We start from the raw sequence: 23,235 nt of genomic DNA on the forward strand, positions 1-23,235 counted from the left end.
CAAACTTACAAACTGAAGATGTAAAGGCATATATCCTCTTATTTTATTGTAGTCTAAAAAGCTCATGGAGTTACTCTAGGGACACAGAGGACTCTGTGGCACATATTTAGGTAAATAGCAAAACGCTCACTGGAAAAATAAAGCATAGCTAGATATCAGGGAGATTTGACCCCAGCTGGCAAATTTTTAACTCTGCAAATACTTAGAGTCATTAATTATGTATACTTGTTTTATTCATAATTTGTAATATTTTGGGATACCAAAAGTTAATTCTAATGGCTGAATTTAACAAAAATTTTTTAACCTCTTCTTAAAACATCCACTGATCCATCTCATTCAAGGGCAATATTCAATGTTAAAAGGAACATAAAAACAAACATGCACACGATTGCACAGTTTTCTTAAAGGTCTATTTCATTATTGGTGGGTAGCGCATTTAACAGTTAAATACATTTAAATAATGTATAGGTGACTGCACGACTGCAGCATTGGTAACTAGATAGATAACCAATTCAACTAGAAACCAGCTAACAAGTAACCGTCTAAATATTTAAAATACAGGTCTTATTCAGATCATCCTGTGTTTTGATCACCTTCTTGGGGGGAAAAAAGCCTGCTGGTCACACTGGAAATATATTAAGGCCAAATCTTCTGATAACCATTCCCAGAGGTTTCTTTCAGCTGGATTAAGCCTCCAACTCCAGGGCGAGCCCAAGTTTGTGGCCTCCAGCATTAATGCTTTTCCCATCTACCAGAGCAGACAGTGTAAGCTTCACACCTATAAATAAAAGCAGACAACCATTATGTGCCTGAAACACCTCATGAGAGTCTGCAGTCTTCTTTAATAATCACCCCAGGGCCTGCATGTCACTTTTCCTCAGCAGTCAGAAGACTTACTAGTGCCAGCCACCAGAGGGCGCTTGAGAGTATCTGAGATACCAGAAAGAATTCAGCCTGGGTAAGGCATCAAGTCACAGAGCATAAAAATATTAATAATAAAGTTCAAAGTGCCCTAGAAAATATAATAATGTTCAATATACTATCAAGACTAAGAGACAATCATAATTAGATCCTGGAAAAGAGACGTTTTGGGGAGAAATGGGGAAATATGAATATAGACTATATATTAGGTATTACTAATGTTAATTTTCTTAGCTGTGACAATGATATTGTAGTTACGAAGAAAAATGTCTTACTCTTAGGATATGCATACTAGGGCTGATGTGTCTACATGTCTGCAAAACATACATTTAAATAATTCATAAGGATATGTGGAAAAAAAGAAAAAAGGATTCAGCAAGAACAACAAAGCTGGAGGTATCAGGCTACCTCACTTCAAACTATACTAGAAAGCTACAGTAATCAAAACAGTATGGTACTGGCACAAAAACAGACACAAAGATCAATGGAACAGAATAGAGAGCCCAGAAATAAACCCACCCTTATATGGTCAATTAATCTACAACAAAGGAGGTAAGAACATACAGTGGGGAAAAGACAGTCTCTTCAATAAATAGTGTTGGGAAAACTGGACCACTTTCTTACAACACATACAAAAAAATAAACTCAAATGGATTAAAGACAAATGTAAGACCTGAAGCCATAAAATTCCTAGAAGAAAACATAAGCAGTAAGCTCTTTGACACTGGTTTTAGTGATATTTTTTTGGATCTACTTCCTCAGGGCAAAGGCAACAAAAGCAAAAATAAGCAAATGCAACTATATCAAGCTAAAAAGCTTTTACAGAGTGAAGAAAACCATCAACAAAACAAAAAGGCAACCTAATGAATAGGAGAAGATATCTGCTAATGATATGTCCAATGAGGGGTTAATATCCAAAACATATAAAGAACTCATACAATTCAGTATCAAAAAAACAAACAATCCGATTAAAAAATGGGCAGAGGACCTGAACAGACATATTTCCAAAGAAGACATACAGATGTCCAACAGACACATGAAAACATACTCAACATCGCTAATTATCAGGGAAATACAAATCAAAACCACAGTGAGATATCATCTCACACCTGTCAGAAGGACCATTATCAAAAAGACATTTGTTGGCAAGGAGACGTGGAGAAAAGGGAACCCTCGAGCACTGTTGGTGAGAATGTAAATGGTGCAGCCACTATGGAGGTTCCCCAAAAATTAAAAATAGAACTAACATACAATCCAGCAATTCCACTTCCAGGTATTTATCTCAAGAAAACAAAATCACTAGTTTGAAAAAGAATATGCACCCCTATGTTCACTGCAGTATTATTTACAATAGCCAAGACATGAAAGCAACCTAAGTGTCCATCAATAGATTTTGAATGGATAAAGGAAATGTATATATACAGAATGGAATATTATTCAGCCATAACAAAGACTGAAATCTTGCCATTTGCGACAACATGGATGGACCTAGAGAGTACTATGCCAAGTTAAATAAGTCAGACAGAGAAAGACAAATATCATATAATTTCACTTATATGTGGAATCTAAAAAACAAACAAAACAAAACAGAAACAAACTCATAGATACAAAGCACAAACTGGTGGTTGTGAAAGGGGATGGGGGTGGGGGATGCACAAAATAGGTGAAGGGGATTAGAGGTACAAATTTCCAATTATAAAATAAATAAGTCATGGGGATATACAGCATAGGGAATTTAGTCAATATTGTAATAACTTTGTATGGTGACAGATGGTTACTAGATTTGTTGTGGTGATCATTTCATAGAGTATATAAACATCAAATCACTATGTTATACACCTGAAACTGATATAATATTGTATGTCAACTATAGATTATGTATATAAACATGGAGAAATAAATCCAATGTGGTAAATGTTAGTAGCTGGTGAATGTGGGGAAGGGTACATGGGTGTTCATGGTACCATTCTTTAGATTTCAAAATAATCAAACTTACAAGTCTGGGGGAAAATCCCTATTTGGAGGAAAAAATAGTTCCAAGTGCTTTAGAACCTTGCTATTCAAACGGTAGTTCAAGAACCAGCGACAATGGTATCACCGAAAAGTTTGTTAGAAAGACAGAACCTCTCATCCCAGACCTATTGGATCAGAATCTGCATTTTAACAAGATTCCCCAGGTGATGCACACACACACCGAGGTTTGAGAAGTACTGCTCCAGAAAGCATGGCAAGGCTCAAAATACCATGTAAAGTAAATGAGACTATAAAGACCGAACAACCTAAACAATAAGTGAACTTTGATTTTAGAAATAAAAATTACAAGACATTTCAGGTACAAGTGAGGAGAGTAATAGAGAATGGATATTAAATAATATGGAATCACTATTAACTTTCTTAAGGTGTGATAATGGTACTGCCGTTATGCAGAACAGGAGAACGTTCTTATTCTGAGGGGATGCATGCTAAAGCATCTAGGGAAGTGTCATGACAGCTGCAGCTTCCAAACAGCCCAGCAAAAAAAGAAGCGGAGGGGAGGACAAAAATTGTGGAAAAACTAAACATGTGTTCATTGTACTCTTCCACCAATTCTTCCATATGCTTGAAAAGGTTTGCAAAATAGAGAAGCAGCTGAGAAATGAAAACTAGTTTTTAAAACACTATCAGAACAATCCTACCTTATCAAGAATACTTACCAGGCCTCAGAGTCTGAGTATAGCCCACTCCAATTAAACTAGAGTTGTTGACTTTTGCCTAAAATAAAATGCAAAAACAACTGTAAGAAAAATTTTTGAATGGAGAGACAACGCCCTATATGTTTCCCTATCGTGCAATTATGAAGTGTTCAGCTTTTACATTAACATGTAAGATAATAAAATTTAATATCACTATTAAGCCAAACAAAAACGAGGTACCACTTAATTCTTATCCATTAAACTCCAAGTCAAATTGTCAGTAAAACACAATAGTCTTGATATCTACTGTAGGATGGTTTACAGACCCCAAATTGTCCATGTAGCACAAGAGCTTACACACTGTCATAAAAATTGTCGTTGTTGAGTCTAATCTAGCACAACAAAACCATGCCAAAATGTGGGTAAAAGAAGTCCACCAGGCTCACTAGCTAGCTTTGTGATGCACACACCAGCCTATGTGAAGTTTCAATTCGTAACTCTGACGTACAAGTTATTATTTTCACAGGTCTTCCAAAAGAATCAAAACCATGAATGTTCAAAATCTCCAAATGACAAGCACTTCCTTTGAAGAATCAGATCAACTAAAAATCTTTTACTTCACATTCTCACACTGCTCATTAATGCCCCTGGGTCTTGGCTGTATGTAACTAGATTGTGCTTAAGAAGAGGTTCCGGGCCGGCCCGGTGGCTTAGCGGTTAAGAGCGTGCGCTCCGCTGCTGGCGGCCCGGGTTCGGATCCTGGGCGCGCACAGAGGCACCGCTTCTCCAGCCATGCTGAGGCCGCGTCCCACATACAGCAACTAGAAGGATGTGCAGCTACAACATACAACTATCTACTGGGCTTTGGGGGGAAAATAAAGAAGTAAATAAAAATCTTAAAAAAAAAAGAAGAGGTTCCAATGGTGCATCATTTACCAATCCAGGCCCCTGCCCTCCTTACACAACTCTATTATTTTAGGACTGAGTCACAGACCTCCAACAGCTGGAAGGAACCCTGGAGAGCAAGACATGGTAAGGAGAGGCTCCTTCTAGCTCCATTCTCTCCCACTACTAACATCATTAAGCCATACCATTAAGCTATAAAATGGAGGCACCTCACCCCAATCTCCAAGTACTAGGTTGCCTAGCCAGGCTACTTTGCTCTTCTACATTGTGAGTGCTATGGTACAGAGGTAACAGACAGACTCTGGGATTAAACCACATTTGGAAATGATTTGATGTCTACCACCCTCTTTTGTAATGTGTAACATCAAAATAGCCCAATCCAGAGACAGCAACGATGTAACTGTACAGGCACAAGTCACATAAACGGCACTTGTATTCACTTGGCACTACAGACAAGTCTTCATGAGCTACCAATGACCATGTGAGTTATTTGTCTAAGGAAGAAATGCCCCAAATTAAGAGCTTCAGACAACTGGATACAAGTTCCTACTATTTTAGAATAGGAGTCAACCACAAAACTACGATGGGGCATGAAGCAATGCTTCAGTGTGATGCTCGATTCTGGCAACAGCAGCACTACTTAGGTGGGAAATGCTAGATACATTTCCAAACTAATCCCCAGGAGCCACTCAATGACACACAGGTCCCAAGCTCCCTTCCCATTTTAGACTAGGAGAGAACTTCACCTTCTGCTGGCATTAAATCTGTGATGGTCTCATAGACATACATTTGCAGAGAACAGCAATGTAGCTATCGGAGAATAGTATGCTGTGTGAATCCTGAGGTTTTCTTACTGCCAGAGTGCAGTTAGAAACAGAGAAGGGAAAAATAAATGAATCACTGCCTTGCCAATGGGCAAGGCTTCTCATTATCTCTGATTACAACTGTGCTAAGATAAAACAAGAATGGGGCTAAAACCTAACTGTCTAAATTATCAAAACATATTGTCCTTAGGAATGAAGATCACTTTATGTAACAGAAATAACTCTCATGGAAGGTTTAACTTTCTTTCATTCCCACTACATACAGTACAGGCAGTCCCTGACCTGTAAGCAACTGACACACAGGAACAGCTGCTGATCTGCCTGAAATTGGAGCCCGCCCCTCTACACCCTCAGACACTGCACTCCCTCCTACCCCAACCCACTATGACTGAAGGAGGAAATAGCAGGAAGACCCTAAAGACAGGACTAGGGTGGCCATCCGACCCAGCTAACTCGGGATGGGGGAAGGGAGTCCTCAGGATGCAGGACTTTCAGTGCTAAAGCTGGAATAGTCCCATGCAAAGCAGAATGAACTGGCTGATCACTCCAGGCAGGAGGGAAATCAAAACAAGCAGTCCAGTCCTGGCTATTCCCCTCCTTCCCTAGTAGTGGTATTAAATCTTTTCTCTCTCCAAGCTTTGGTTTCTTCATCTGCAAAAGGGCATGTGTACCAGTGACCGTTCAGATCAAATGTGAAGATATTTTATAAACCATAAAAAGACAAAAGACAAAGTAACAATTAGTGTACTATTACTCCCTGACAGAGATATAAACTGCCAGGGCCCAAAACATTGGCTTCCCTGGGCTTAGACAGGATTGGAGCTCAGGCTTATTATCTATACTAATTCATCAGCCTTTGAGGTAAAAAAAACTCCCGGGGCCGGCCCGTGGCGTAGCAGTTAAGTACTCGCGCTCCGCTGCTGGCGGCCCGGGTTCAGAATCCGGGCCTGCACCGATGCACCACTTATCAGGCCATGCTGTGGCGGCGTCCCATATAAAGTGGAGGAAGATGGGCACGGATGTTAGGCCAGGGCCAGTCTTCCTCAGCAAAAAGAGGAGGATTGGCATGGATGTTAGCTCAGGGCTGATCTTCCTCACACACAAAAGAAAAACTCCTGTGGCCTGAATATCAAACTTCTAACACCGTCTCCATAGAAAAAGCAGCATTCCAAGTTCCAATTCCAATCTGTGTGCAAACTGGGAATTGTGTGAACCACAGTTCAAGTTTTTAATATACCCAAAGATTAATTCCCACTACTAAAAACCCCATTCTAAGTCCACAGTGGTACTCACAGAAATGGAAGCAGTAGGATCCAACTGATATTTAGCTGCAATGCCAAAGCGAGTACAGTTGGTACCTGATGTCCAAGCAAGGTTTACTGAAGTGTCAAGATCTTCACATACTTTCTGATAAATTGATCCTCCAAATTCTGTCCCATCATTGCTATAAGATATTTTAAATTAGTAAATCTAGAATAGACAATGTAATATGTCTAAGGCACTAGGCTGATATTGTAGCATTACATTTAAATAAAAGCCATGGCTCACACGGATCTCGAGTCTTCTACTGAAAACTCACAAGTTCTAAGAGGTCTTTCTCAACCTATGTCCAAAAGCAAGGATTGGTCAAATAAATCATGGTACATCCATCCAGTGGAATTACCACATAGCCACTACCAATCATGTTGTAGAATACATAACACTATAGGAAAATTATCAAAATGTACTAAGGTGGAGGGGAAAGGGTTATAAAACTGCCTTTCGGTATGTATTTTATATACATATACATACATAAAAAGGTGAAACACCAAAACATTAACAAAGATTATATATCTAGGTGGTCGGATTATGGGAAATTTTGGTTTTCTTCTTTGAACTTCTGTTACCTACCAATGCATTACTTTTATAAGGGAAAAAAAATTCTTTTTAGGTCCCTTCCACATATTTATCTAATTTGGGTTAGGTAAAAACACCACACATTTTAGGCAATCCCATCACATCAGTACCTCACACACTACAGACAATTAAGTCAAATGAATGCACTGGCAAAGTCTGGCAATGTCTTAGCCTCTTCTAAAAATCCAAAGCACATCAAGCTCCATATGAAATAAACATTTACTCTCTCAGCACCAAGTCAGACATTTTTTACTATACACTTTTGAGGGGCACCGTAGAAATGCCCAAGGATGATCTTTTTAGATTAAGAGAAATCCTTTAGGAAATACCTAGATTAGTGAGATGACAGGAGACATCAATATCATCCTGAGGTCCTACACCATACTACCCCACAAAAGAAATACTCACACATTAGTGTGTAGCTGGAAGTCCCCAGTCCTGTAGCCCACTGCAAAGTTATTCCTCGTCAGCTTTGATTTGGCACTGTCAAAGGTCATCTGGTACCCAGCAAGCCAGCCCTCATAACCAAAGACAGCTGAACCATGGATTGCAGGTCCAGCAAAATCAAAGTCAACATCACAACCAAGGTTTATACACTCCCTCTTGTAAGACGACTTGATTTTACCACTTTTCTTTCTGGAAAAAGAACAAACTGACTTAAAACTGATGACTGTGGGAAAGATTTACATACATAACTTCTGCAGAGGGCACAGAACAGATTTAAATGAACTGCAATGTAACTCGGGCATAAAAGAAGTAGCAGGATAATCATAAAAGGTAAAAAAAAATATAGCTGAATGAACTAAAAGATAAGGGCACATGGGATAACTCGACTGCCACCACCATAGGAAGACTGCTTTGTAGAACTGGAAATCAATCATAAAAGCCTACTAGAACCCAAGTTAATTACCCAAGTTAGTGCCACAATGAAAAGAGGCAAATATTTAATTAAAGGCAAGCCAACAATGACAATCATAGGGCTCATGATCCAAAGGCAGAAACAGGAATTTGCCACCACAAGGCAGCTGACTAAGCTATCAAACAGTAAATGTGCATCTTTCCTAAATATACAGAAGAGGAATCCTTTTAAATTTAAAGCAGATAAAAATGTCCATGCTTACCCTGTGTTTGGTGAAAAGGTGGTATCAAATGTCAGTTTCAAACCTTGACAAATCTATTTTGAAAGAAAAAGGAATTTGTTTTCAGCTTTATTTCCTTTTGAAATACGAAAACAAAATAATTAATACTAAATCACAATTTCAAAATGCTACCTGGTCTTCAATTGCGATTTCTGTTCCCAGAGTGTTATCAGTGTTCCATTTTTCTGTGAAAGTCAGACCATACTCACACCACTTATACTTGGTCTCCAAGGTCCCAGTAACTTTACCAGTGTCTGTATTAGATGAACCAGATGTTGAGAATTCCTAATAAGACAATAAAAACTTCATGAACTTTCTCGTAAACCTAGCAGCATCTACTGCCTAACACAAACAAACCCACCGAAACACTTTGTAATTTCACTAATCCTTTTTTTCCTAGCTTACCAAATACTCTTCCTCTCTGCTACTCTCTGAGTATATACAAATAGAGTAACAAATCTGCCTGCAAATGACTGACTGCCACCTTACTTACAGTTGACATTTCAACCAATTGATCACAAGTTAACCTGTATCTAGTTCTCAAGTGAACAGCAAATTGTACATCTTTTAAGCAAACTTCTGCTAAGGTAATTTCATTTGGGATTCAAAAATCAGTGGGGAAAAAAGAAGGAATGGATGTTTTAGCACTGCATCCAATCTACCTGATATTGAATAAAACACTAAATAGGTCAGTATGGTTAATCACAGATCTCATGATTAAAATCAGAGTTTATAATAACTGATTTTTATGATAAAATGTTTCCTGAAAATCCTTAAAAGGAAAGCACCTACTGTAGGAATCCACGCCATAAACAAAAGATTTCTTTAAAAAATTCTTCGGTAATCCCAATACTCTGTCTTTCTGAGATAAAAGAGCCTTCACAGGTTTCATGCCTTTCCAATCATTGTTCACATTCTCATTAAAAAAGAAAAAAAGTAGGGGAAGGGCATTATAGGAGATTTACTCTACAACTGGTTTATACCATGTATAATATAAACTATATTATGTACAACAGATATTATCAGTAGAAAAAATAATCTAATACAGGGATCAATTTGAAATGCATTATATAATCTTACATTTGTAGCAAATATAACTTGTCAATTCCCAGTTGCACACCAACTGAAAAGGAAGGCATAATATGGAGGAGGGCTTATATGAAATTTAAAATCTGCTACAGATACGCCAGAAATCTAATCTTTCAGAGCTCAGTATACAGCAGGCAATTGAAATCTTCCAAAATAAATATTACAACACTCGGAGAGTTCTGATTAACAATCTGTCTGCTAATGACGGCTATACAGTTTGGCCACCAGAAAACCAAGTCTATAGAAGATCGCTGATCTGAACTAATGAAAAAGAGAATTTCAACCTGAAATTGTGACATCTGCAGAGTGAGGCAATATCAAGAACTATATCAATAGGAGAAAAGGCCAATCATCCTTCACTTAGAAAACAGAACATTTGTGTAACTATTGCTCTACAGTGAAACAGACTCAAATCCTTAGGTTTTATATACAATCTCCTGAAATTAGACGCTTTCATTAACAGGAATTTCAAGTCAAAGCTTGGCACTCAATGTCCATATTAAAAAGTACTGGATTATGTAAGGAAGTAACACTGGATATAAAATTAGGAGTCCTGGCATCCAGTTCTGGCTGTCATTTACTAAATGATTAACACTAAGGAAGACAGTTAACTTTTCTGGGTCTCAGTTTCCTCAACTGTAATAACAAAACCTACCTGTTGTGGAGGATTAAATCGGAATGACAATGTGAAAGCTTTGCACATTTTCATGTGCTCTACACAAAAGGAAAGCATTATTAAAACAATATACATAAAATATGAATGGGGAATATGTATGAGTAGCTATTTTTAATCCTGAGTGACACTGATTAATGACACCTGAGGACCCACCCACTGCCATCAGCCCAAAGATTGAGAGCCAGCGTATATAGATGTCAAGGAATCCTCAAGACGCAAAACCAAAAAGATCACACTGAGACCAGAATTGGGCTAGATGACACCACTGGTGGAGCTTACACTGTTCACTCCATCACCAGACATTTACGGTTCTACATTCTGGGGTGGCCTGGACATACAGTTCAGGTGAGTAAACAGAACCAGCCATTAATGGGACTTATTTGGGGCCAGGTACATATTACAAGATTATGGTACTTCAAAGCATCATGCTGGTTCAATTAGTCATGTGCCACATAACAACGTTTCAGTCAACACATATATGACAGACCACATATACGATGGTGGTCCCACAAGATTAGTACCATATAGCCTAGGCGTGTAGTAGGCTATACCATCTAGGTTTGTGTAAGTACACTCGATGATGTTCTCACAACAATAAAACCAGCTAACGATACATTTCTCAGAACGTATCCTTGTCGCTACGTGACACTTGACTGCACTTACATTAAATGGAAACAAAAACATGCTTTATCTAATCCAGCTCCTATACATGCTTCATGATCTTAAACCTAATTCCATAAAGCTTTCCTTAACCCTGTCCACAATAAGCCTTTCTTTTCCAAGAAAGATTTTGATTTATCAAACAACCTAGTACTAGATATACTTCTTTGATTGTTCCCCAGTTTAAAGTTTATTTTGTCTCTCCAACCAGCAAGTAAGGTTTTTAAACACAAGGATTGAGTGTTTTTTTCTTTTGGAAGGCCTTTTGTGTTTCAATAGATTACACAACAAGTGTTTATAAGGCATCTCAACAGGTCAAGAGTGGGAACACAAAAAACAATCACTAAGTCACTGCTCTGTAGCCTGTTACCTTTAGCAAATGTCACTCAATCACACTGAATATTCAGGCTTCCTTTCAGATCAAATAAACCAAATGACAGATGTGACCAATATAAAACCACAGAAATCCAAGTCTAGGCATTAAGAAACTACAAGATGATTAATTTTAATAAATACCAGCTATGTACACTAAAGGAATTAACAACTACAGCAAGAATTTATCAAAATAACAAATATTCAATATGCACACTATACCCATCCTCAAAAAAAACTTAGACAAAGAAAAAAAACTGCACAAAATTACTTTACTCTCTTTGAGGGCATTTGTTAGGCAGAATCAAGACATGCAAATACCAAAATATTACCTCTTTAAAAATACTCAAATGAGGACTCTCTAAATTCACAAAATACATGGGGAAATCTTCCCCAAGGACGGCTGCTAGAATCTGACCATTATATAAACGATTGGTACACTCAAATTAAGAGTTATTGAATATTTTTATGCCCAGAACTCTTAATGGTTTTAATAGGCATTAAAAGGGTTACCAAAAAATCCAACAGGCTCCTGCCATCAAGCTTGTAATTTTACTGAGTAAACAGAGTCCCACATGGCCAGTGTCTTTCCTGAATTCCTTGTGCATACATAGTAAACCACAAGAAAATCAGAAATCATATCCAGGGCCAGCCCCGTGGCTTAGCAGTTAAGTGTGCGCGCTCCGCTACTGGCGGCCCGGGTTCGGATCCCGGGCGCGCAGCGACGCACCGCTTCTCCGGCCATGCTGAGGCCGCGTCCGACATACAGCAACTAGAAGGATGTGCAACTATGACATACAACTATCTACTGGGGCTTTGGGGAAAAAAAAGGAGGAGGATTGGCAATAGATGTTAGCTCAGAGCCGGTCTTCCTCAGCAAAAAGAGGAGGATTACCATGGATGTTAGCTCAGGGCTGATCTTCCTCACAAAAAAAAAAGAAAGAAAGAAAAAAAGAAATCATATCCAAAGCCAAAATAAATCAAGTTACATGCAAATCCCTTAAAACAAAATTAACTTCTGCCTCTTCTTTAAGATAAAATGGGTAGACATCTTTCAGTTATGACTATTTTATAGGTTGAATACTACATAAAGGCTCATCAGAACTTATGAAATATCTAACACTCACCACGCCACTGCATGACTTTGTTTTCACATCCAGTTTCACCAACCCAAAACCTTAAAGAAGAGAGCAAAAGATAACAAAATGATTCTTTCACATGAAAGATTCAAACCAAGAGCTGACTACACACATAAAAAAGTAGTCAGCTCTTGGTTGAGCTGACTCAAAAAAGAAAGATTTCACATATTCAGAAGGGGATAAAAATGTATGTTGATACACAGTATTAAAATGAAAAAATTTTAAATTATTCTATGCAAACTGACAGGTAAAGGACAGAACCACTCTACGCAGCTTTGCATAGTGTTTTGGTGTATATTTGGCACCAAAAAAAATGCTTTCAAACCATTTTAAAACCTAAATACCAGATCAGAGAATCAATTCAACTTAAATCTCAGAAAAGCCAATAGTTTATTATAATACAAACATTTAGAACATTTATCCCAAGGGGTATCTCTCTTTGGGATTAAAAAATCTAAATAATTGGGGAAATAATCTAAAGGGCGGGAGTGGAAAAAAATCTTCAAGACAACCCAAATTCAATGACAAAGCACATAACCCATTAGGAGTCACCACCACAAAAGCAAAACACAGTAATATATCCTAATTCTAGTCAACCACGGCATAAGCTATAACTGAAGGAAATGAAAACACAGTTGTTTTTTTTCCTAAAGATAAAATCCTTAAACTAGAGTTTGAAAAAATTGGAGGAAATTGGGGTAGAAGGGGATGTGGATTGTTACAAAACTATTTTAACAGAAATTTTATCTAAAATTTATCTAAAAGAAGAATTAATGCAATAAAATATTTACAATTTGAATTACTAATTTAATTTCCCTAAGAAATCCAAACACATTTTCACTTCTGATCTAAAATTTTTTTAAAAAGTTCTTACCAAATCCTTTGTTGAAAATATCTCTGGCAGCTTTGCCAAGGTCAGCGTATGAGGGAGGAACACACATTGCTGGTGGGAAGAAACATTCCAGTGTTAATGTTCCAGTTCTCCCACTTTCTGTCCAAGAACTAGATTATGACCCACTGCTATCTTTAAATTCAAGCAGTCTAACCTGTTGAAGATGTGTTTTTGACACCACCAGGAGCTACAATAAAACTGTAGTCTAATGATCCATGAAGGACATATCACCAACAAAGGCTTATTTCTAAAAGGGATAACCACAGTAAGTGGCTATACGAACTCGGGAAATTCTCTACAAAATAGAAAAACAGACTTCTTATTCCTAACTATACACAGTGCCTACAGCCTCAACGCCTAGGACTGGACTAGTACAAAGATGCAAACATATACACACATATATATCTATACATACAGATATATCCGCCAAAATTCACTGGAACGGGCTGATTTACCCAAACGAGATGAAATCAAAACCTAACACAAGGCCCTCTCCCCCAATATATCCCTTAGTATCCTCACTGAGGTCAAAACATTCTGGAGTGGGAAGAGAAAGCTAATTTACACTTTGGGAATTTAAATATTGGAACTTAGGGAAAAAAAGGCCATCTATGTTTCACTCAAGTGTCTACATCAACTAACTATCCAACGGCACTTTAAACATACTAATATGACACTCAAGTCCTCGGTCAATGCTGTGTGGCTTAAGGGCAAGCAATCTGATCTACTTACACTAGCTCATTCATTCTACAAAGCACGTCCACGCCCTTAGGAGCACATGTAATGACCTTGCGCTCTCTCAGAGGAGTTACTACTTCCTCTAGAAAAGTGACTGATCCAATCCTCCAAAGGCTGAATCCAACAAATAACTTTCTGCTTTTGAGTTGGTCAAAGACACGTCCAAAAACTGAAAGTGAATGCAGCCACAGACCAACTCCCCTGGCCTAGGCCTCTTATCCGAAATCCAGCAGCCCAGCCCCTCCTCCGCAGAGACGGCGGGAGTCAGGACCGAGGAGTGGCTACCGAAAGGGGCGAATTTCCAAGTCCTTGGAGAGATGGGGGCAAAGAAGCTGCGGTTTTCTGGTCCACAGGCTTCGACTCCCCGGACACCGCCACCCCAGCCCGCAGAGATCCCTTCTCCACTTACGCCGCGGGCAGCTCTGTCCGTAGGTCGCCATGGCGAGACCGCGGGAAGAAGTGATCTGCCGGAGAGAAAATAAGTGCGGTCAGCGGGGGTGAGGGGCGGGTCAAGAGGCCAGAAAGGGGTCTCAAACAGAGAGAGGCGAGGGGCCGCGGGGCAGCGCGGCCATCTTAGGGAGCCAGGGCCGACCCCGAGTCCGGCTGAAGCCTCCTGCTTAGCCGCCGACGCCTAGACTCCCAGGTCGGAGTGAGGCGGGCGCGGCTGTACCTGCTGGTCTCCTGAGAAGAACCGCCGCCGCCGCTCCGTTCGCAGCTAAGACCGCTCGGCTCGCTCGGGGTCGCGCTGCAGCTGCCGCGGCTGGAGGGCGAAGTGAAGGAGACACCGTTCCGCCCGCCGCAACCCTATCCTCCCCCCGCCAGGACCCCGCCGCTGCGCCCGGGGCTGTCCGCCGCGCCTGTCTCCGCAGCGCCACCCGCTGCCCACTCCAACCCGCTCCGGAACGGCCTCGTGGGCCGAGAGCACCTTCGCCCCCGGGGTGGACCGCCTCCGTCCGTCGGCGGGGGCCGGAAAGGCAGAAGCTGCCGGACCTCGGGTCAGGCAACGATGAGGGCAGCCCCAGAGGCGAGGGGGCGGGGAACGGCAGAGGCAACGCGGCGGGGATGGCACGGGCGGGGGATGGGGCGGAGGCCCCGCGCGCGCTCGTCACGGGCGGGCGGGGCGTCAGGCGCGTGCCCGCGCGGAGCCCTGCGAGGCTGGGCGCGGCTGCGCACCCCGCAAGTCACGTACATCTCTCGACTATGTTTCTCGACTGTGGTTCCCTTAAGCTGCCGAGGCCGTCTGCCATATAGATCGTCTGGAAGGAATTAGCTGAGCCTTACTCCCGTTTTCCCTAGGCAAGTGCGACGTGCGCTTCTGAAAGACCGTCTCTCTGTCCAGGCCCAGGGAGAAACGAGTGGGGCACAGGGTCACCACTTCCAGTCCCTCGCGCCCTCCCTTGCTTCGTCTGTTTCCCGCGGCGGTGTAATCGCCATGCTGAGCGGGACTCCGCCTGAGAGCCTCTCTTGGGCTCGGCATGCCCGTCCCTGAACAAACGTGAGCACATCTCAAGGTGCCCCGCCCCTCCCATCCCACCCTCCGTCCGTGCTTAGGGTTCCTCTTCTGCCGCCTTCTGCCCGCTTAGGGATGGAACTGCTTTGCACATGCACAGAACCCACGCTGTCTTGGTGAGTCAAGCCTGCTAGAAAATTTAGGAATCATGCTGACCAGGCATTAGAATGCTGCACTCAAGTTCCTGGGTGTACAGGAAGAGGGAGCCAAGGGAACAAGAAAAAAAGCCTAACGAGCTAGAAATGGGGTCACTTGAGGCGCCGGAATCAATCGCCCATATTAGCAATTTATCCCCTTTGTACCCCAGTTTCCTTATCTATAAAATGACAGGTTTAAATCAGATGAAGTGGTCTTTAATAGCTATCAGCCATAGACTATAAGCAAAGACTTTCCCCCTGATTTCCTCTGGCTCTGAAAGCCACCTCTGGTCAAATGCTACCAAGGTTCCACCCTTCTCCTGTACCAGGAAAAGCATAGCTAGATAGGCTTCCACAATCCAAAACCGGATTAAAGCTGCAGCCTGATAGATATCCCTCCCATGAGCAAACCCAGCCAGCAATCTTGCCTGGTCATGGTTGGGATTACTCATGTAAAGGGTTAGAAGAAGGGAGGAGTCTTTGCTCCTAACAGTTCAGGCACCAAAAGCACTGATTAATTCTTTCATTCAAGCTCAGACAGGTTGGTCTGAAATCAGCTTTGCTCCACTGGGAGCTGGTCTGCTCTGGCTCTGTTTGGTGCTGTTGTGAGGCTAATAGCAGAGACTGACTTCCCATTCCAACTGCAGCATAACACACCACCACCCAGAAGAACCTAGTCTCTGCTCAGTCACTTCCATTACCTTCAGTAAGGCTTATTCACATTGTGAACTATCTGTAGCATTTTTAACCTCCAGAAAATTTCACTTTGTACAGAACACTGATCTGAGGCTTCACCCTCTACAAACCCAAGGAATGTACACAATACCTAATAACCAGGAGAAGAAACACGGCAATTTACTTCAAAGTTGGATTCAGTAAATGTATCTGAGTGCTTACCTCCAAAGCCCTTTAGACCAAAGCAGCATTAGTAGCAGCCACCACTTACAGAGCAACTACCTTGTGTCACCCACAGGGGAAGCAAAGTCCATTCAGATGCAGCTCCTGCTCTCAAGCACTTAAAGTCATGTGTGTATAGGTGTCAAGAACTGTGAAGGGTCTAAGATTTTACCCTACTTACAAGCTAGCAAGTTAGCTTGCCATAGGTTCATACGCTTATAGATGCTGGCTGAAGACATGAGACTCGAAGGTCAGAGACAAAGGACTTCGTTACTTGTGGCACAGCAGGCAGCATAAGCTTAATGGTGGAATCAGTTCCACTTGCCTTCTACGTCCCACAGGAGTGATGCAGAGCACCTAGGTAGAAGCTGTGCACACCATGTATTTATGTCACAGTTCAGGAATCCTGACCTTAGGAAACCCCCTGCTTATAAGGAGCTGCTAAAAAACCTGCCCAACCTTTGCCCCAGAGGCAGACATTACAGTGTACTTCTCAGGAAATTAAATCTTGCCTCTGCCCTAGAAGGAGACACTACCTCTATTTCCAAAGGCTGTTTGCTGTGCAAACATCCTTGTAAAAGTATATTGCCACAGAGGACTGTGGGCACAGTCAGGCTGAGGAGACGCTTGCACTAAAGTTTCAAAGTAGGACTTATCAAAATTAAAAAGCCCTAAGGTCAAGGATGGAAAAGCAAAATTCTAGAAAGAGGTATGTGCAAAGCCATATGGGGGCTTGAAGTGACAAGAATCATTTGGAAACCACAAGTAAGTAAAGCTGGAAAAACCTGTAGAAAAAGTTGAGAGATTAGTGTAAAGATGTTGGCTGGAGCTAAATACTGAAGGTCCTAAAAACAGTGAATGAGGAGGAGTCTAGGGTGGCTGGGAGCAACATTTCTGGCTTGAGCAACTAGGAGGACAAAGGTTCTACTCACTGTCGGAAGGGCTACAGGAAGAGGGACAGGTGTGAGAGTAAAGAGGATGATTCAATTTCGGATAAGTATGAGGAGCCAGGGGCCACATCTAAATGGAGTTGTCCAGTAGGCAATTATGAAGCCTAGGAGAAAGGTCTGGGTAAGAGGCTAAAAGAAAACTCAGGAGGGAGTGTTTTCCTGGAAGCCAAAGGGGAGAGCAGTGGGGAGGAAGGAGCACTCAACAGTGTCACATCCTGAGGAGCACTCAAGTGAGGTAAAGACAGAGTATTAGTTACTATTACTGTGTAACAAATTACCCCAAAACTTAGTAGCTTAAAACAACAAACATTTTATTATCTGGAAGCTTCTGTGGGTCAGAAATTAGGGAATGGCTTAGTTGGGTGGTTCTGGCTCAGGGCCTCTCATGAGGTTGCAGTCAAGATGTTGGCTGGGGCTACAGTCTTTTAAAGGCTTGACTGTGCTGAAGGATACACCTCCAAGATGGCTCCCTCATGTGGCTATTGGGAAGAGGCCTCAGGTCCTCATCATGTGGATCTCTCCATAGGGCTGCTTGAGTGTCCTCATGACATGGCAGCTGCTTCTCCCAGAGCAAGTGATTCGAGAGAGAGAGAGACTGAAGCCACAATGTCTTATATGATCCAGCCTCAGGAATCACACTGTCATTTCTGCCTTATTCTCTTTGTTAGAAGTCAGTTACTAAGACTAGTCCACACTCAAGGGAAGAGCAATTAGGCTCCACCTTTTGAAAGGAGTGTCAAAGGATTTGTGGACATATTTTAAATCACCACAGTCGATCCTCTGGTCACATTATTTCTATTTCTTCTAAACAGAAAATACACTGATTCCCTCCCAAGACTTCCCCAAAACCTCCAGCCTTTATAGCATCAGCAAGAGGCCTCTCAGGTGTAGTTCCTTAAGTGCAGCAACTCCAGTACAGTTCCTCTTGATTTGAAGACCTATGAACTAAAGAGAGAAGCTGTCTGCCCCCTACACACACATCTAACACACACAGAGTGGGATAGGCACAGGATAACTGCTAAAGACACCCCTGGTCAAAAAGAGGGAAACAGGAGATACACAGGAGTCCACAACAGTTCTGAAATCCAGCCAGGCAAATTTTGAAGATGCCTTTATTAGGACTCAGTCCTACTCCTGTCTGTGCCAGATGAGGTCACATGGGGAGAGCCAGCTCTAGATACACATTCCTTTTCTTCCTGCCCCAGGCTCTGTCCTTCAGTGTGAGGAATACACCCCAGCCCACACATCCAAGCTCCATCCCGCCTCACATACATATGCTCCTTGACTATCTGTCTTGACATGAATACAGCCATGTTTGGCCGCTCCATTGACCTACAGCCACCAACACAAAAAGAAATATAAAAGCTGCTTTCTGCGTGGTGGGAACTGGCCCTTCTCTCACGGAGGGAGTTGCAAGTTGTAACATTTCAAGGCTCTTGGAGCGTCGTAGCACGGGATGGACTGGCCATCTGTGCCGGGCTAAGACGATAACCAAAGAAAACAATGCACGTACACAACCACTGGGCTGGGACGTTAGCCAAGGGGCTCAGTGCACATATGCCACTGATAACTGTTTTGTGCATGGGAACACTAGATGCTTGCTCTGTAAACTCTGTAACTGCTTATATAAACTGCTGGAAGCTGAGACCTGGTGAGAGTTCCACCTGTGGAAGGGACACCTTGCCCAGGACGTGTGATCCTTGCCCAGCCGCGTCGATTGACAGGGCTCTCCCGGCAGTGGGGCGTGGATGTTGTGAGTAACTGATTTGATGTGAAATAATTGATTTGATATGAAGTAATTGATTTGATGTGTTCTCTTTTTGGTCAACCTGGTGTTTCTCTTTCTGGTTGATTTGTGTCATTTCTCTTCAGCTGATGTGGGTGTTTTCCCTTTCCAGTCGGGCTGATGTTTTTTCCTCTTAATATTTGACCTATTTGATCTGTTTGCAGACTGTCGCCTTTACTATCCTCTATATAATAAAATATACCTTCAGTCCATTTGTTTGGAGTGGAAAGTGTCTTTTACGTCTCCGATCGAATCCCCGAACCTCTCATAACATAATTGGCGCTGTGAGCAGGATTCGATTAAGGAGATGCCTTTCCTATTCAAACGAAAGGTAACTGAAGCCAAGGTGGAAGAAATTCCAGGATGGGAGGACCCTCCCTTTTGCACTCTGGCTGGGGAGTGGGCTCATAGGTCAGGGTTATGTGAAGCTTGGGATGCTCGTCTGCGACGATTTGAACCGTTGGATGTGACCAAAGCTTTGCAGACGGTGGAAAGGAAAGCGAAAGATGATGTTTCTTTTTTGGCACGACGAGGTTGGTGTTTGTTGACTGCTTATCGCCGGGCTACAGAAGATAGGGATAAGATACAGAAAGAGAAGGCACTCTCGGAAAAGGAAAATTTAGATTTGCAGTCTCGCTTGGCTGTGATTCAATGTCAATATCATGCACTGGGAGATCAGGCTCGTAACTACCAAGCTATAGCAGAAAAGGCTGCTGTAAGAGTTGCCAAATATAAATATAGAAAGAGGAGAGGAAAGGTAAATGAACGAAAAGTTCATATGGCCATAGCATCGGCCGGTCCTAAGTGGGACCCGGACACATGGGATGGTGATATCTGGGATGATGATTCTGAAACTGATTATGAAGAGGAAAAACCGCCCAAATGCACAGAGGCACGTCCTCTTCGCCGTCGGCGGATGGAAATGGATGGTAATCATCCTGTAAGGAAAGATGTGATTGAGGATTTTAACCAACAAGAAATTTCTGATATTTTAGCCTGGGCTACACAAAAGCCTGGAGAAGCCATTATAACCTGGCTTGTTCGCCTATATGATATGGGCGCTACAGGAATTAATCTGGATGCAAGAGATGCTTTTAAATTTGTAATTTTGTCCAATGATCCAGTAATATGGGGAAATAAATTATGGGAAGACATATGGTTATGGTGTCAAAACACGATTGTTACTGTATTTCATGTTGATGCTCACAGTTCTTTAATTTCTGCAGAACGAAAGCATAATTCTCATGCTAATCAGCTGGTGCAGATTCGTGCAACGCACAACCCAGGCTTAGCACAATGGGTCCACGAAAAGAGTGGACACTTGGGAGAACAAGCTTCATACAGGTGGGCACAACAAAGGGGAATCCTTGTCACCCATGATGATATTGCCACTGCAGTACAACAATGTCAGTTATGCCAACAGTTAAATAAACGGGGAGTTCCACACCCCTACCAAGGTCATATCCAAAAGGGATTATTTCCCGCCCATACCTGGCAAATAGATTTTATTGGACCATTGCCAAATTCTTGTGGATATACTTATGCCTGCACTGCTGTTGATACATATTCTGGTTATTTATTGGCTATACCAGCTAAAGTGGCCACCCAACAGAGTGCCATAAAATTATTAGATACAATTAAGTTATATTATGGGACACCAAGGCAAATTCAGAGTGACAATGGTTCCCACTTTACAGGTAAGTTGATTCAAACTTATACCAAGGAAAATTATATAGAATGGATTTATCATATACCTTATTACCCCCAAGCTGCAGGCCTCATAGAACGAATAAATGGATTGCTTAAACAACAATTAAGGAAACTTGGTCATGGCTCACTAAAGGGGTGGCACAACCATCTAAGTACTGCTCTAAATGTGTTAAATAATAGGCCACTAGGCCCTAATGAGACTGCTCTGTCAAGGTTGTTACCAGCAAAGATTACAGAAGTGGCAGCCGCCACCCATGAGCTTATGACCTTAACCTATTGGCCCCTGACTCAGTCTGCTAAACCGCCTTTTAGGTACCCACGGCGAGCGGCTGGATTGGATTTATCTACTGTTCATTCTATTCAATTGCCCCCTAAGAAGCAGTCTATAGTCCCTACTGGGATAGGGGTACAATTTCCCAAAAATACCTTTGGTTTGTTAAAAGGACGCTCTGGACTGGCAGCAAAAGATATTGATGTACTGGGAGGAGTCATTGATCCAGATTACCAAGGAGAAATAAAATTTATATTATATAATGGTAGTGACACAGTACTAACTGTAGAGTCTGGGGAACGAGTGGGACAATTATTGGTGCTTCCCCTCCTGACTCCAAATGTGTCACAAGGACAACCTCCAAGTGAATTAACCAAAAGAGGAATGCAAGAATTTGGGTCTACAGATGGATGGAAACCTGGAGCAAAAGTGTGGGTGACACATCCACCCAATACAGCTCCCCGTGCCGCAGAAGTAGTGGCCCAAGGGCCCACTACAACACTCATAGTTATGTATCCAAGAAATAAACAGTTATATCATGTTCCTAAAAATTCTGTTTCTTTGCATGAATAGATACTCCTGCTGTGTTCGCTATGCTGTGCTGCACTTCTGTGTCTGCTGCAGACCTACATGCCAACTAATGTCTCTGTAGGACGACCTTTGACCCTGCACTGCTGGACCAACTGCTCTACACCAGTGGGACCTATAACCTGGACTATGAATGGCCGAGAAATTTGGTCTCAGAAACAACAAACAACTTCTCAATATAAGATAATTTCTCTATTACCCTGCCTTCTGCTACCCTCCGTGATGGGGGCTGATCTGGACTTCTACAAGCTAGTTTGTTAGGCCTAAATGTTACCTTATCTAATGTTATCTTTGATGCTGTACATGATTTGCAAGATCAAGTTAATAACGTTTCATATTCTAAGGGGTTATTTGATTGGTTACCTTGGGGTTTGGGTCCTTTATTGCGAGATAGTTTTATAATTATTGTAGTCATTGGATTTTGGATTCTTGGATGTGCCTTATGTACTTGTATACAAAGTTCATTGTCTGTGCGTATGGTGTCTTATGGTTAATGGAGACGGCCACGGCCGAATATGTCTTGACATGAATACAGCCATGTTTGGCCGCTCCATTGACCTACAGCCACCAACACAAAAAGAAATATAAAAGCTGCTTTCTGCGTGGTGGGAACTGGCCCTTCTCTCACGGAGGGAGTTGCAAGTTGTAACATTTCAAGGCTCTTGGAGCGTCGTAGCACGGGATGGACTGGCCATCTGTGCCGGGCTAAGACGATAACCAAAGAAAACAATGCACGTACACAACCACTGGGCTGGGACGTTAGCCAAGGGGCTCAGTGCACATATGCCACTGATAACTGTTTTGTGCATGGGAACACTAGATGCTTGCTCTGTAAACTCTGTAACTGCTTATATAAACTGCTGGAAGCTGAGACCTGGTGAGAGTTCCACCTGTGGAAGGGACACCTTGCCCAGGACGTGTGATCCTTGCCCAGCCGCGTCGATTGACAGGGCTCTCCCGGCAGTGGGGCGTGGATGTTGTGAGTAACTGATTTGATGTGAAATAATTGATTTGATATGAAGTAATTGATTTGATGTGTTCTCTTTTTGGTCAACCTGGTGTTTCTCTTTCTGGTTGATTTGTGTCATTTCTCTTCAGCTGATGTGGGTGTTTTCCCTTTCCAGTCGGGCTGATGTTTTTTCCTCTTAATATTTGACCTATTTGATCTGTTTGCAGACTGTCGCCTTTACTATCCTCTATATAATAAAATATACCTTCAGTCCATTTGTTTGGAGTGGAAAGTGTCTTTTACGTCTCCGATCGAATCCCCGAACCTCTCATAACACTATCCCATGGGCTTAGGGGTGTGTCACTGGTAGTTCAATCCATGCTCAGAAGAAAGGGCTCTGGAGAAGTCCATGCAGGCCCCAGAATGAGGCTCAGGACTGTTTCAACTGGGAAGACTGAGATCTTCTGTATCCAGAGTTTGGTCCAGATAAGGAAAGGGTGGGCATGGGCTTTG

General features: G+C 42.1%; 1 protein-coding gene and 1 long non-coding RNA gene across 2 annotated transcripts; one reads left to right on the forward strand and one right to left on the reverse strand.

The window, feature by feature from the left end:
- Window positions 1–21: 21 nt before the first annotated feature.
- VDAC2 (voltage dependent anion channel 2) lies at window positions 22–14,755 on the reverse strand. The gene is made up of 10 exons (XM_004426928.3): window positions 14,595–14,755; window positions 14,334–14,388; window positions 13,169–13,237; window positions 12,283–12,332; window positions 8,491–8,643; window positions 8,341–8,393; window positions 7,628–7,855; window positions 6,617–6,767; window positions 3,615–3,672; window positions 22–778 (listed from the first exon to the last, which is right to left on the reverse strand). Exons 2-10 carry the CDS (start codon window positions 14,362–14,364, stop codon window positions 687–689), a joined length of 885 nt encoding a protein of 294 aa, XP_004426985.1. The 5' UTR covers window positions 14,365–14,388; window positions 14,595–14,755; the 3' UTR covers window positions 22–686.
- Window positions 14,756–19,177: 4,422 nt separating this feature from the next.
- On the forward strand, window positions 19,178–22,997 carry LOC147916815 (uncharacterized). The gene is made up of 2 exons (XR_015552456.1): window positions 19,178–20,548; window positions 21,759–22,997. It is a non-coding gene; the product is annotated as an uncharacterized LOC147916815 (long non-coding RNA).
- The last annotated feature ends 238 nt before the right edge of the window (window positions 22,998–23,235 follow it).

This window comes from Ceratotherium simum, chromosome 6 (genome assembly GCF_057802395.1).
Source record: "Ceratotherium simum simum isolate JZ-2026a chromosome 6, ASM5780239v1, whole genome shotgun sequence".
Lineage (NCBI taxonomy): Eukaryota > Metazoa > Chordata > Mammalia > Perissodactyla > Rhinocerotidae > Ceratotherium > Ceratotherium simum.